General features: G+C 34.4%; 1 protein-coding gene and 1 long non-coding RNA gene across 17 annotated transcripts in view; one reads left to right on the top strand and one right to left on the bottom strand.

Annotated features, from left to right (window-relative positions):
* Shaker (potassium voltage-gated channel protein Shaker) overlaps positions 1-16734 on the top strand; it is a 120238-nt gene that overhangs the window by 40986 nt on the left and 62518 nt on the right. The window contains exons 1-3 of one of the 13 annotated variants that reach the window (XM_077398451.1): positions 8191-9092; positions 10133-10524; positions 12527-12616. The exons of 10 other annotated variants lie outside the window; for them this stretch is intronic. In XM_077398451.1, the coding sequence (XP_077254577.1) occupies positions 12591-12616 (26 nt within the window). In that variant the 5' untranslated portion in view covers positions 8191-9092; positions 10133-10524; positions 12527-12590. Of the gene's footprint in view, positions 1-5705; positions 5795-8190; positions 9093-9368; positions 10525-12526; positions 12617-16734 lie in introns of those variants that run through there. 2 more of the 13 variants (XM_077398452.1, XM_077398449.1) reach the window with 2 other exon arrangements.
* The window catches only part of LOC143893262 (uncharacterized), a 66697-nt gene that overhangs the window by 44456 nt on the left and 5507 nt on the right, over positions 1-16734 (bottom strand). The window lies entirely within an intron of this gene.

The raw sequence follows: 16734 nt of genomic DNA, 5'->3' as shown, positions 1-16734 counted from the left end.
GGAATGAAGGGATTTACTTACACCTTGAGTGAAAGAGCTTTCACGCACTGCCAGGTTATCAATGTCTTGGTGCGAATGCTGCGTTTCGCAGCGGACGACCGTCGTGGAATGTTTTGCTCGGTGTATTAACTCCGAAAGAGATTGGCTTCTGCTTGGAGGATATACGAGGGAAAAACACGAGGAAAAATAAAATGAGCGCTCTTGCCAACCACCTGCCACCCCTTTGTTTATTGCTCGTGCTACGAAAATATCTTGCCACCCCTTAGTAAATTTTATGTTTCAGCTATAGTTTGCCAGCGTGTTCGAAACACCGATGATTCGTTAATTTAATTGAAGAATCAAGTATATAAAGATGCAATAAATATACCGTATTTGTAAAATATCTTTCATGCCTTTGGCCATTTGGGATTCGAGCCATGTTACAAAAGTACTTTCTTTGGACAATTGCTTCTTCAATTATTTTGGTTTTATCAATTTGAAGGCATCAGTGATGCGTTATTCGTCCCGAGCAATACCTTTACACTGCGAGAACGTGCATGCATGGTCCCATCGAATAAAGTTTGCACGTGAGATATGAAAAGATGATGTTGGTGTGAGTAATTATTTGCGCGAGTGTGCTTTGCAAAATCACAAAGTTAATGCAATATTATGGATACTATATACGGTAAGAATGTGAGACGAAGGTACACAAGAAAACGTATTACTAACTCTACCTTGAATATCGACTTAACCCCTTATGTTCTCGCGATACATACATGTATTTTAAAAATGTATATAATTTTGTTTAAGAACAACGTATTAAAGATGTTTATTTTATTTTGAAGATCAAGATTCAAGCTATAAGAAAAAATTAATCTATTTTTTTTGAAAACTAATCCTGGATATATCGTTAAAAATCTTATAAATGCAAAAGAAGAAGAAAAGAGAGTATATGCGCTAAAAATTTTTGGGGAAATTTTTTTTGTACTAATATTAAGTTTTTTTTATTATATTAATCACAAAGTATTAACCAACAGTTATAAATAATACCCTTAATTATGAGAGATAATTATCAAAAACTATTTCTAATATTGTATGACTCTATATATAAAAATTAGATTACAATTACAATACAACTGATATAAATTGAAGGATTTTAAAATTAGATTTTGTTGAATATAACATCAGAATTTGAAATTTCAGAAAAACGGATTTATAGCTTAGTAAAAATTCTTTGAAACATTCGATAAACTGGTTTCTATTGAGATTTATGATTTTACCAATTTTGAAAAATAATATTAGAAATAATATTAAAATTTAAAAAATCAGCATAATATTTTTAATATACGGGATCAAGAGACACGGCAGTGTCTTGCGCCAAATATACGCGAAGCGAGACCGTTCATTTACGCGATTCTTACTACACTGAAATATCAAATTATAATCATTGATTTTTGATGATTGGATCCAAAATTACTTGGCGAGAACATGCCGAGTGAAGATCTTGGGCTTGTTTTTTTTTGTAATTTTAAGCTTCTGTGTGACATATGATTAATTTTTAAAATTGTTTTTAATTGACGAAGACGGTTCTCTTCATGAATTTTGGAAGTGATAAAAGACAGGGACATTCTGATAACTACTTTTATTATTTATCTAAGAAAATAAATCACATAACATTATAAGTAACTTTTGAATATGAGTCAATATAATCGAGAACATAAAGGGTTAAGAAATTTTATTGTTTAATGAATATTGGTTTATGTATAAATATATCGCAATCTTTGTATATATAGACCAAAGGACAAGTTGCGTATATGATTTATTTGTACATTTTTATTAAATAATAAAGATTATTCTAATGAAAAGAGAAGCGCTAATGCCGCTAATTGATTGTAAGCTCGATCAAACCGACTAGACTTGAATGATTAGAGTTCACGATCGATTTTGGTCGATAAATATAAATGGGGGATTATATATGTATATTATTTTACATAGCATTTTTATAGAGTTTTATTTACGCTACTTTGCCAGAAAATTCCAGATTCTCGGAAAATTATCGAATACATTTCTTATTCTCTTAAATATAAGAGAATATCTTAACATGAGAGAAACATTACGTGTTTTTTTCATGACAGCGGCAAGAAGAGTCACGTACTCTTTTTCGTTTTATAATTGCATTTGTAAGGAGTTGACATGAAAACAGGCTATTACATTAGAAGGCAAGATCTGTGCAATTTACACTTTGTAATTTCAAGGAAATTGTAACAGAGGAGCAAACAAGTTTGCCAATATATATACATATACGTACATATGCGTCAGATCGTGTTATTTCGAAGCCGCGTGTTTTTCCAATGTTGATCTGTTCAAGATTGTTAAAGTTCATAAATTATTGAGGTTTACATGAAAGAAGCGAGAGACCAACGAGATAAGTCTGATCTAACACTCGTCTGCTTCATGCTTCAATTTAACGTTATGCCAAAATATTTAAGCATATTTATATCTTGCTTATTTATATGTGCAGCTATCTAAACTCTAAACGTTTAAATTAGACTAACACTGAAATAGTGTTGAAGGTTTCTTTTCTGTAGATATTTGTTTCATCTATCCATTCTAAGTATCGTTCTTTAAACATTACTTTTCTCTCATCCGACTACATCCAACTATCGTTCTTTAAGTTCCTTTTCATCACATTTCGTCTGTCGCATCGCACCACGATTACTCTGTCGGACAAACTTCATTTCTCGTCCTTCTTAATTGCGTCTCGCGATTGATTTCGTTCCGCTTTTCTCTCTCTCTTTTTTACGTCGCCCTGTTTTTTTCGTGGTGATTCTCGCTTTGCTTGTGACGTCGGGACGTAAATTAAATCTTGCGCGCGAGCTTCGACTCGAAATCTGCATGGAGCGAAAGAAATACGGTCATTTATTTCACGATTCTCGCTGTTGGCGTTATTTCTTTGTTTTTGGATTTATTATTATTATTTTTGGATTTACCATTAAGTTTATTGTTAAGGTTATTGTTTCTAATAGATTTTTCTTTGTATCAATTTTTTATTTAGTAGAATGCGATAATATAAAAAATATCATGTGATATTAATTATTTTACGTCTAGCAGAACATATATATCCCGGCGTGTTAAAATAAACTTATTTCTAGTGAGTCATTAAAATCAAATGGTACTTATTTTAAAGAAATCCCTTAAATTTTAGTAAAAATAGTTATATATATTGTGACAAATATTATTAAATATAAAAAATTATTTGTGTAGAAGTTTCCAACAGTTATACGATTATATAAGTTAGGCGCCAGTACTGGTGTATATTTCTTCGACGAATACGGAATCGATTCCTTTGTTGGAACAATGCTAGTGAGAAATAAATTCTAAAGTTGTTTAACAACGAAAATCAAAGCTTATTGCCCGTCATTATATGAATATTCCATAATGTCAAACCGCGACATTTATGCGAAGTTCACCTAAATATGAACGTCTCTGAGGCCATTTATATAAGCATGTGTTCTATACGTCATATAACTTACATTTCTTTGCGTCCCTGAATTGGAAGCCTTTTAAAAGCCTTTGCCTCATAAACTGTATTGATGAAAGGTATGCAGGACCGACAGCGATGGCTTTCTGTCTTGGAACTTTCAAATAGCTCTTTATCAAAAAGCTGCTCGTGAAACACGTGTGTACATAAAATGTACATAGAGAAGAAAGGTTTGCTGGCATTGCAGTATATTTTATGCTGTCGTAGCACGTAGTACTGTTAATTGTTATTATACGGAGAGTAAAAAGATTTGTTAACACAATGCTAATTTTATTTGCTCAAAAGAATTCTGCTGGAACTGCAAATTATTTCGCTGTAATAATACGTTATTTTGTTGTAGTAACAAAAATGGACCTCTATTAGAGGTATAGACTATTTTGCTTTAGCAACAAATTTGTATTTCTGTAAACGAGGATCTTTCAACGCAAAACAGATTTTGCTGCATTATCGTTACAATAATACATTCTTTTGTTGTAGTAATAAAAATGTACCTATTAGAGGTAGACTATTTTGTTTTAGCAATAAACTTGTATTTCTATAAACGATGTTCTTTCAACGAAAAACAGATTTTGCTGTATCATCAAATATAATTAGCTGTGATCAGCGGAGGTTAATTGCTTTTACATATGGAGGGGTAAAAAAGTCATATTGGTGTGTCAAATTTTTTTAAATATTGACTATGTGTGCATAGATGCAATTTATATATTGTATAGATTGCATCTATGCACACAAGTCAATATTTTAAAAAATTTGACTTACACCACTATGGCTTAATATATGCAATAGCATGCTATAGTTTTGTTGCGGCAGTAAAATTCTTTTCTTTTTGCGTAAAAAAGATTAGAAGAAATGGATATAAAAATTTGCTTAATATTATTATACTTAACAACAATCTAAATAATAATACAAAATGTAACAAATCCTGAGATAACTTTGCATTACTTTATTCAAAATAAATAATTGGAATTTTGCTTAAAGTAATTTAATGATGATTCGAAAATTTTTGTTTGGATTTAGAGAAATATGTAAATTTGTGCTGGACGATGTAGACAAAGTTTACAAAATCAATTTTCTATTTATGCTCGAAAATTGGCCGTTTTGTATTACTTAGCTGTTGCTTAGTCGAGCGAAATTATATTGTTATTTGTTTCTATTTATGGATGGCATGAATATAGAAATCCGTCTGATCATTCAATATTCTCGTCTATCTTGGGAAGCGTCTGGAGTGATCATTTGCGATTTCTTCTTTGTCGTCTATTTCTTGTAAAGTACGAAGGAAAAAATTTACTTGTTAATGCTTACGGAGAGTATAAATGTAGCTTACTATTTATGTCCATTGAACTATTGGTGGTACGAATTGATCGTACTCGATGATACATCTACAAGAGGCTTTGAATTATTGATTGTTATATCTGTCATTAGAAATAATGGATTAAGACTACGATTAACTTTCCGACAATCAAGTATAATTCGTCAATGATTAAAAGATTTAGTAGGATTTAATTTATATGCCACGTGTTCCTTTACATTGCTAAGATTCTTTGTGAGATTTTTTTGGATTGGGCGTGTTTGTTTTTAGCCAAATATTTCTTATTATTGAAAGCTATGGATAGAATCTGATTTTGTGAAAATTGTTTTTTTATTTTTATTCGCTATTTTGATTTATTGGTACACTACTGATGTAATCGATGTAACCACGACGGTCTTCTCTGGGTTATCTAGAGTGATTGGCACCTCGCCTCGTGTCACAATCAATCAGTTGTTCTTGACATGTCGGGAATCATTGTCAGGCACTTCGCGGATCAGTGAAACGGTTGAAACACGGAACGTGCTGTTACATAAGCATAAACTAATAATTTTCATTATTTAATATTTTTATATTTATTTTTGACATTTTTAAATCTATACAAAATTTGATTGATTTTATGTGAAATTAATCATTTAATGTTTAAATGAAAATCTTACATTAAATATTAATTCTAGAAAACACAAAAAAAGAAAAGTCTATTCAAATAGTATATATAAGACTTTTTTTTTGTAAAATAATTAAAATGTATTGTAGCAACGTGTGTATAATCTCACGCGTGTACCTAAAAAATACCTGTCGTCAAATTAATTGCTTAACTTATGAAATAATTAAATTTTATATAGATAAAACAATGGCAACAAATGTGATTTAGTGATAATATTATTTATGATCTTTATCATGGTGTACCATCATACGTTACATATGCTGCAAATACGCGTAGATCCGCGCACCGAATTCAACCAGAGGTTGGTGATAGCGACAATAAATTAATATAAATTTTTAGTAGTAGCAGTTTTCTCGAGTTTTTTTTATCGAAGCTAACTATCCTTATTATTTTTATTATGATTTGTTATGTTCTATATTATAAATAAAGCAAAAGTCTCGCATTGAAAATTATTTAATAAAATGCATTTTTGCATTTATAAGTTACAAACAGAATTTAATAATAAATGAAGTATTTAAATAATATAACGATTTGTATTCTGTTAGATAGAGATTATTCAGATCTCTTTTACTTTTTTTGCGTCGAGTTGGTAACGTAGTTTTCAACTCCGACGATATGAAAGCTCGTTGCAAGCTCTCGTGCTTGCACACAGCTTGCGACGTGATTATTCAGCTTCAGAGGTTGTCCGCAGGATGGCGTGTATACATAACATTTCTGTTTGACCTTTACCACCCTATATGTATATATGTTAAGGATCGTAAGCTTTCATCTTCATAAAAGTAATTAAAAACTTTTGTTCTCCCTTGTACAATTTATATTAAAATTTTTGACTTCCTAATTGAAATGCGCATGAAATTATATTATACTTAATTATATCGATTATATATTACAGTTGTGCTATTAATGTGAAAAATATTAGAAGCGAGACACCAATATCGAGGATAATGATCAGATGTGAAATGTACCTGGCAATGAAATATCGTCACCCTGCGCATCTACATCACTTGATCGGGCTCGATCGCACGGTATTCCCTAAGTTGGGAATTGCTTCGCGTTATTCGAGGTCGAGTTGGGATATATCCCTGCGGCGAGGCGTTGGTGCTTAAAATTAGGGAAGCCTAGATAGCTATTAAACACCGCTCGTAATAATTTGCCGTTTAAAATAATCTGTCGATAAAATTTGTTTCTTAATTAAGTACTCTTCGGACAATTTTGCACATTTTTCATAAATTAAAGATTTTCATAAATTAAAGATAATCGAAAATATCGAAATTCTACATTTAGCAAGCAGAGAGATCAATAGTCAAACACTTTTTCACTTTCACGCTCATGTTTACTTTTACTCTGAGCTTCGGGGGTCGAAAGCTCTTTTTGGAGGATCTTTTGCTTGGGGTTGTGGAGGTTTGATTGAAAATCACGTCTATACTTAAAGTCTACATATAGGAGCGTCGCCAAAGCTTCTATTCCGTTCCTGCAATTTACAATTTATTTAATATAAGCTCATCTTGATTGTTGAATTATATACCGTTGATGAAACTGCAACAGCATTTTCTCGTTTGATTAATTCAATTACGATCAGTGAAAACTTGAGAAAATTTTTGACGTTGCGAACAATAAATCAAAATGGACTCTGAAAGCTTTCGCAATTCAACAAGTTCAAATTTATTTTATTTATATACAATGAGTTCCAGTTTCATCGAATTAGTTCTCATCCAAATTACGTATTATCAAATTACGTATTATTGTTACACATTGACGATGTAAAATATATTTATGATTTAATGCGCGAAAAATAAAATAGTCGAAATTTTTGGAACAATACTCGATTTTAAGGGGGATTTGTTTTTCGTTCTGTTTAAAATATGAAGTCGGCATTGCCAAATTTCTTGGCACTTCCGATGATAGTATGAATATATCAATCCGTGTAATCCGTGTTATCTTTAATACCGCTGCGGAAGAAAGTTTTTGGATTTATTCCATATCGAGAATATCGAGATTTCTCTCCCCGCTTTCCATTTCTACTCGAAACCATAAGAGTTTCTGAAAGTAAGAGAACAAATATCTTTGCGGTAGAACAGGAAACGATAGACAAGGCAGATTATACAAGAATAACGACAATTGCTACTATGAGAGAATTGCGTTAGGAAAGGGGGGGAGGGGGATTGGGAAACCCCCGAGAATCCTCAAAATGACTGTCCGAGAAACAGTTTGAGGATAATACGCGAGCCGCTGGTCGGGGCGGGGGTGGATATCGACTTCGATGGCCGCGAAAGCCCACGCACGAGCAGCAGCACGAACGGGCCGGATGGGGGTGGGGTATGGGGTGGGTAGGGAAGGTGGATTTCACCTACTTCTCTCTTCCGTACAAATACATATCCATCCACACACACATACAGACAAGCATATTTCGATCACATTCGGGCTCGTGTAACACGCACACACCCCACACACACATATATTACACGCACACACACACACACACACACACACACACACACACACACCATGCACGCGCGCGCGTGCATACATAGGGTTGCATCGCGCAACCAACTCCAACTCCTGAGAGGGTAGAAGCGCGAAGGGGGTAGGAGCTTTCGCAGTCACGGTGGCGCCTCCGCAGAATGCCGCGGCGGTTCCTGGCGGCGTTCCTCGACCGGCGCCTTTCACTGTACCTTTGCCGCCCCGACGTCCCACCGGGGGTCGCACCCGATCTCTCACCCTGCGTGGACCATTCGTGGGCACCACGCACGGTCTGACCGTGCCGTTCGAGACGGGAGTGTTACGTCGAAGCTCTCAAAGTTGCCGCCTAAACGCGTGTCGCTGCGTCTCTCTCTCTCTCTCTCTCTCTCTCTCTCTCTCTCTTTCTCTCTCTCTCTTTCCCACCCACTCTTGGTTTCTCTCTTTCTCTTTCTCTCTCTCCCTCTCGGTTTTTCCCGTTCCTCCCGCCACCATTTACCCGGCCCGCTACCGCTGGCGTCCTGACACGCACCACTCGGCGATTCAGAAACCCACCGGGCTCGACACGGCTCGAAACGTGCTCCCTTCGCGGACCAGTCTACTCCGCGAGAACTTTGACAGTGTGATCGGTGACAGTGATTGCTCACACTCGCCCGCTCTCTTTTCACCGCATCGGATTCCTCCTCTCTCCGCCCTTCGCCCTCCCCCCGCCCCCCGATGCCCCTTTAGGCGGCACGCACTCTCCGCTCTTGCTGGTGATCGACAAGATTACGCAAGGCAGTCGTAGCAACGTGGTTGCCGAGGTGGACCCGGCCGTTAACTGAGAATAATATACCGTGCGCCGTTATTGGTGTTTCAATCTTGTGATTCAATTTTATTTCCGGCCCTTCTCTCACCGTCAGTTTCCACGTTTTATTTTAAGATCTCGGCTTACGCGAGCCGGGGATCCATGAAACCGTTGACAAAATGATAAACGTGATCTAGACGGGACTCATGCACATAATGCGAATGGACTGATGGACCCGCCTGCTTTGGCGGGCACGATAAGCACGTTTTTGTTGTTCGTTTTCCAAATACGATAACGTACAACGACGTCAGGTCCTATACGAAACGGCGGCGCATTGAAAATAATTGGATCGTAGGTAATTAATTCCCGATATCTCCAAGATTTCTTGAAATTGATGGAATCTTCGAAATATTTTTAGTGCTTACTTTATTTTATCTTTTATATTTGCAATTAAATATGCATTCGACATTAAATAATTTAATGCTCACGTTTCGCGAACATTTGTTAATTTTGCATTCAAAGATATATATCGCTTTTATATAAAATTATATATATATATATATATATATATATATATATATATATAATAATAATATAAACTGGCGATATATAAAACAAATATGATGAGTTGTTTGACGGCGGCAAAAAAGACTGCTATTTTACTCCTTTTGCATTTTGAAGTATTCCATTTTCAGTCATCGGCTGAAAGATCTTTTCCATGTTTGGAGCGGAAATTAATGGGACATTATAAACCTGAAAAATTATGAAGTAACTTGTGTTTTTGTTCGCTTGATCTCCTAGTATTCCCATTTAATGTTTCCTCTTCTTTCTTGCTCATTTTCCTTAAAGTTCGTTGCGACGTGCCGACAGAATTCACACAATATATTTAATGAGAATAACGGAGAGGCACGATAAAAAATGGATCCGTCTGACGAGATCACACATTTTGCAAGATTGTTGAATAAATAATGTGTACGAAATTTCTCTTTATTTTCATAAAGAACCTCTTTATGACAGACGAAGAATTATACGAATCAACAGTTAGGAGCAATTACTTTTTTTTCCAATCGTACGAAAAATTCAAAAGATTATTTCGATTCGTAAAGCTTAAAATACACTTAAAGAAATCCAAATGAGATTCAGATGGGATCAAACGGGATCACGGCAGATTTGCATTTCGCGGTGGACTCGTCTGAATGTGTCCCGGGAAGGATTTTTCACGACATTAAGCGACGGTTGCGTGCGATATAATCGTAGACGAGCGTTTTATCTCTCTTCCCTCCGTCTGATCCATTCTCTCTGCCCCAGATTCTCCATCCCCGAAATACCGCGAGAATAAACGCGAAGATTGTTTCATTAAATTAAATTGTTTGATGAATAACGATCGCAACAAAGTTATCCTCGACCGATCGTTACGAATAATCACTCTCGGAGCAACGGTGGGCGATCTGTGCTTTCGTCCCGCGCTGTCGATTACTCCGCTGTCGGGGCGTATTTTGGAACGTATTTGCACCTCTCTTCTCGCAACGGTTCTCCCGGTGGTGACTCAATGGAATACCTCGGTAGCGTCGTCGCCAGCCCGGTCGCCGTCATTGACAAATGTGTGATAGTGCGTCGTGACAGTGAACGATACTGAAGTTAAGTGGAATACCGTTAAAGGTCCTGCGACCCGGGTGTGCGTGGGTGGGCACATGGACCTCGGTGGTGGTTAGACGCAACATGCGGGAAGGTACAATAACGCAAGCCGTCACGGCGATCTGCTGATGGGCCATCGCCAGTTAGCCACTGTACTTTTCTCTCTTTCTCTATCTACATCTATAGTTCTATGTATATGCAGAATATCCCAAGACCGTTGCACTTTCCATTAAACGAGAATTCCTCGATGCCAAAATGACTTATTCCTAGTTGAGATTTCTTCTGGGATTTTTCCGTACAATTGTGTTTGCTAAATTTTTATTAAAATTCTTTTTCGGCGTGTTAAATTCGGCTTACTCGATCTGTTAGACGCGGCAAAGTCTAACTGTTGCTTTATATATTGGCACTTCTTAGGATGTCATCTACTTCCAAGTTCTCTCGCTAAGAAAAAGTCAAATTTGAGATAATCGTAGAAATCTGGGGTTTAAAGGAAATGCGATAGCTCTGGAACATACTGTATATAGAGGATGTCCTGTAACAGGAAGTATATAAGATAATGATATTCTAGAAGCAATTTTAGTCCGAGGAGCCTTCGTGAACGTATGTTTTAAAGTAAATTGTTTTCAAAATAATTAAGTAATTTCTTAGTTCTTTGCGAAGTGTTTATTGTTATTAGATTATGCAATACTAAAAGCCTGTCTCTTCCTTCCCCCCTCCTTCAATTACTTTCTTCCTTCTTTTCTCTCCTCCTCTTTCCTTTTCCCTTCTCTCTTTTTTAATGCTTTTTAGTATAATTACAACATTTTTTATTAGTTATAAATCGCATTAGTTATATAAGTAAAATACCTAATTTTACAATTCTTATAAAATTTACATTATATTTTTTTTGTAATTGCACAGTGAAAAACATAATTATCCACGATTAATCATGCGATAATTTAAGGCAATAATTTTTTATGTAATTTTTCTATATACATAAGGCATCTTTCTATAAAATATAAATCGAAATATATTTAAGAAACGTATAACGTTGAAATCCTGTTATGGGCCATTCGATAGACAGGAAAATTTGGTAATACCAGCGAAAATTTTGGTAGCGCGTTAGAACGGAAATTTTGTAATGCGTCAGAATGTTTGGAATATTAATGAGAATTATAAAAACTATAGAATAAATCTTTGTTTATTAAAAACTTGTTCAGAGGAATATATATTTAAACTGTTTTATTTTAGATATATAATTACATTAATTAAATTAAGTGTTTTTTAAATATTTATCTCTTAAGTATTCTAATTAAATTTCGAGTTAAGGCAAAATCAATGTAGCAAAGCAAAAATCTATTGTAAATTAATTACGAAAGAAACTTCTACTTATTTACGCTGTTAAAACTTTGTCGAAACTTTTTAATTTTGAATATCATCTTGCTCTAATCTTTCTCTCCTTGAAATATTCTGTATATAAGAAATATTTATTAAAAATATCTAATGGAGGATTTTTTATAGAAGTTTAAAACTTTATTATTTAAATAAAACAAGATTCAAATTAATTTCTTTCCATCAGCTCATTTTTCCTTCAATTAGATTAACACGTCACCGAAACTTTAGATGGTATAATTCCGAATTATTCTGTTTATACATATGTATTCTTATTCTCGCTATCTCTCTCGATACCTCTTATTACTTTTCTTACACTACTCGACTTTCTTATCTGATCTGTATTCTTTCTCTTCGTTTTTTAATACGCTTCGTTTTAGAGAGTACTTTTGAATCTTCTTCTCATTACTACATCTGTCATCTTTCTTTTTTCTTTCGACCTTGTTCGAAGTAGTTATGAATTAATATTCGTTAGTAATGAAATAAAATTGGCAATTTTTTTTACTTGAATTATTTTATGCAATTATTGGGAAAAAAATGTTGAAAATATATTTAAATTAAAAAGAAAATTTGCGGATAATATATGTGTGAGTTTAGTTGGTAGACATAACAATAGTACTATATCAAAGTGAAAATACTTTGGGGTAAACATAGGAAAAGTAAGACTTGTGTGTCGAATCTATGGTTCGGACTTCGAACAAGGCGGTGAGACCTTCTCTTCCTCCTGTTATCTCTCTAGTTACCTACTCTATAGCTCTATTCTGTCACCGCATGCCAAACTAGAGGACTCACTGCTCCGGATTGCCCCCTCTGCGAAAAAGCAACAAAGAGGCCGCCTCCATGCAACATGCAGATGATCCTGGTTGCTGGCGGGTGAGTCCATCATAGAATCCGGACAGAGTTACACACGCACACAGCTACAAAATACACACACACACACACACACACACACACACACGTGACGAACGGATGAACGAACGATAATATGTATTGATAGCTTGATTTTCCTATTATTACCTTCTCCTATAGTCTTCATTTTCCTGCCCCCATTGATTCTCTTTTTTGGGTCCTTTCTCGACGCGCATTTAACATTAAACATGGCTCTTTTACTCCAAAAAAGAATTTATATTTGACTTTTGAAAATTTTAATTTTGCTATAAATTGATTCATATAGGGTGCTTACTGCTTAGAAAGAAATAAAATATATAGAAGACATATGGAATAGGTCATTGAACTAAAAACGTCTAAACTTCCAAAAAATTTTGTTCAGGATATAATAAAAGTTTCATTTTGTATGCCACTTCTTCAAGAAACTTACAAGCTTCTTGACCAGTGTTGCCATAACCAATTGCTATTTAAATAATTTTATTGGTTGTTGGCAACTTCCTGCTTTCGATAAAGCGGGTTTGAGACGTGTTTTTTAACAGAGTTTCTGTCGACGGGTGGGGCAATACTCCTGGGATCCGCCCTGCCTACGGCATTGTGTATGATGCAAGGCATAAAAAGTCGACATAATAAACAATTTTGCGGTTATCATTCGACGTCACGCAATTTTCCCGTTGTAATAATTTACCTTGTATTTCGCAAAAAACGCGGACCAAACCATTAATCGTTAAATAATTTAGCGAAAGTTATACGATATAACGCAAAAAGAGGAATTTTCAATTTTTAAATGAAAACTTATATTTTAATATTCTTGACCTTTTTTCTCAGAATCTCTTGGATTTTCAAATCCTTGAATTCCGATATTCTCAGATTCTTGAATTTTTTTCTTTATAAAGTTACCTTTTAAATTTATATTCTAGTATTTTTAACTGAAACGTATTTATTACATTTTTAATTTTTGAAAATATTCTATTATTTTAGATCATTATTATCTCGCTACGTATGTTGTTTTACACAACATTACATTTCTGATTAATTCAGCTTGAGTTAATCTTGCCAAATTGTTTATGATTGTACAAGATCGTTTATCATGCGTATGAAGTCTAGTATATTCTAAACAAGAGCGCAATTAAGGATCGGTATTACGACATGCTGAGTTGCGAGATTGAGATAATTACGGGTCGAGTTAATTCGAGATGGAACAAAAAACTAAAAATTACCAAACTATATTATGACACATTATAAATGTTACTAAAATATATAATTTAAAAAATTAAAAAGTATAAAAAGGATTGATTATACTTTTATTCTTTTAAAATAATTTTTTTTAATCTGTAGCATAACGAAATAATACTAATTTCGAATATCTTTTAACAGGCACAATTTCTAAATTTGCTTTTGTCTCTTGATCCAATTAAAATTGAATATTTCTGGATCGAAGGTAAAAAGATCATCAGTGTTTACTCGCCTATATTTTATCTCCGCCGTTTTATAACCATATCTGTGACGATAATGGTAGTCAGGTGCATTCAAATGCGGATTTCATATGTTTTCCTTCACTTATATGTGTTTACATGACATATTTATCTGGGCTTGCCAACCAGCTGTCTACCACGTGTGCGTACGCGCATCAATCTTCGCATTTGTTTTGGCTGTCTCATTTTAACACAACTTCACTTGTCGCAAAAAATTTACTACAAATCATCATATGAGGATCTTGAAAGCTTACTACTCATCATATTTATTCTTCATTATTTCTTTCATTTTAATTATCTAAAGTGTATTAATACATGGAATTCTTGTATGAAAATTTTGCATTTGTTGAATTATACGAGGTGTAGAAAGTGGAATGGAGAGATCGGTGATTAAATTTAAACAAACTTATAATTCTCAACTTTTCGCTAATAGAGATCATTAATTGCACTGTAAAATGATTTGGTCGACCGGCTGACTATTAGCGAGTGCGCCAAAGCAGAGTCGAACGAGGCACTTGATGCGCCGTTAACCACTACCTGCACGATTTGAGAACAGTTCCTAACGCTAATATTAGGCGCGCAAACCAAATCTGACAGCATTTTTTTTATAATAAAGTAACAATTTTTGCTCATTATTCTCAATTTTTAAATTGTTCAGTGCTAAGCCTTTAATTATTAAAGAAGGAGCTTAAAGTTTATTTCTAACTATAAGTAGGTACTGCGTATCTGAAATCGTATAATAACATCTGTTAGAATAATGTAAAGATATGTAACTGGATTGTCAACAGTCAATGCGTGATTCAAAACTTGCTCGAGAGAGATAATTGACGCAAGAATCAAAATGATGTTTTTATCGTATCGGAAAATGGTCGTCATTGCGGCGCGACAGTTAATGAAATTTAATTTACGTGGCAATGCGTTAATCGCGAGAGAAAGAGAGAGTCCGCTCAAACTACCCACGTTGTGGGTTGTTGTTTTCCGAAGTGGGCCATCCTAATTATCGTAATGGCGGATCCGCCGAAGTTTTAAGGATTATTATAACTTTGCTCGCGCGCACATCGTGTTAATTAACCTTTTTTTAAAATAAATGCGGTTCGAAATTGAATTACATCTCTTCGCTCGAAACTTCGTTTTTCCGTCGGAAATAATTCGATGCAATTTGTAGTAATAACTTACATTAAATCAATTAATCAAAACGACCCATGCACTGCGCATATTACTTTTGCAGCATTACGTTAATTAATCTTTATCGGTACATATTTTGTATAATTAATCGATATTTGTGAATTTTTAACGAAGTTAAATTCGATGTTTCATTTACCATTCAGCTGATAATTGCGCTCGATTAATCATCTCTATCCGTTTCTAATCAATCGATTGTACAGTGGCCATGTTCGTGCAAGTTGAACGTTAAAATGTATCGGTATCAAGATATATATCAGTCAACTTCAACAGGCTGTATTAAAAGTAAAATACAATTCTCTAAACAAACATAGACACGCGCAAAACGTGTGCTCACGATGCACTTATGGGGGCAACAACCTTTGTTAATACTACGGTTTGGTCGATCGTTTGCAACGATCGATCCGATGTTCCCGTGGTACCCTACCACTCTTGGTTTCTCGGTCCTTGAGGTCCTTGACAGAACCCGAAGGACTTCTAAAATCAACCATTAACATCCAAGATGGCAAAACACTAATTTATTAAGTGAGCACTCGCTCTGATGCACTCGCTCTGACGCAGTGCTACACATATTATACTTTAGAACTTTTCATAATATAACTTAAATAAGGTCTCTTTATTTTTGTGTGACTTTCCATGAAGATACTTTTCACAATAAGTAAATAGAGAAGTGCCTTATTTTCGATCGGGCTGGTTCTCAGTAGTTTAATAATATTTTTTATACGTGAATTAATAAATACTTTCACTCAGCAAATTGTGCGCCGATTATTTGTCAGTTTTAAAACACAGTTCCGTTGGAACAGTATTTTTATGTATAACTAAATCAATAATCGATTTTACAATGATGCTGATAAGCATTCTATTGTAATCCTGTAAAGAATTTATTACAAAAAATATCACCGCAGCTAAGGTGAGATATTTTTCTTCAGATTATTATTGACATTCTTAGATATTTGTTATATATTTATTATTGTATATTTATTGTGTGCATAATGTTTATTTAGGAGTACTCATTGTCAGTATATATACAGCTTGGTCCATTTGTGCTTTAAATATCTTTACTATTTTGAATAATAGAAAAAAGTTGAAGCTTTTTCTATTAGGTTTCATGGTTTCGAGTTACATGTAACGTAGTGGCAATACTTTCGTTGTGTATGGAGATGTGAAAGAGATTTTAAGGGCCACTCGATTTTAAAAAATACAATTACATTTTTCTTACACAATATATGTGCGCGCATGTGCGCGTGGAAGGGGGCGGTTAACAGCTTTTTAATTTATCAGCAGTATAATATACTAATAGGATAAAATATATAATTCTCCAAATCTTCCAACGTTTTCTGTTCGATTAAACTCTTTTTTGTTTTTATGTAGCATCTTGTTTTCCCGGTTAGAACGTAATTTGTAGAGAATAATAATAGATGAGTGTCGTTTATGTCGAGTAGCGATGGG

This window comes from Temnothorax americanus, unplaced genomic scaffold (genome assembly GCF_048541705.1).
Source record: "Temnothorax americanus isolate GAGA-0224 unplaced genomic scaffold, ASM4854170v1 Scaffold12, whole genome shotgun sequence".
NCBI classification, from domain to species: Eukaryota; Metazoa; Arthropoda; class Insecta; order Hymenoptera; family Formicidae; genus Temnothorax; species Temnothorax americanus.
Note: the sequence above shows the minus strand (reverse complement) of the source record. Positions and strands in the feature narration are given on the sequence as shown.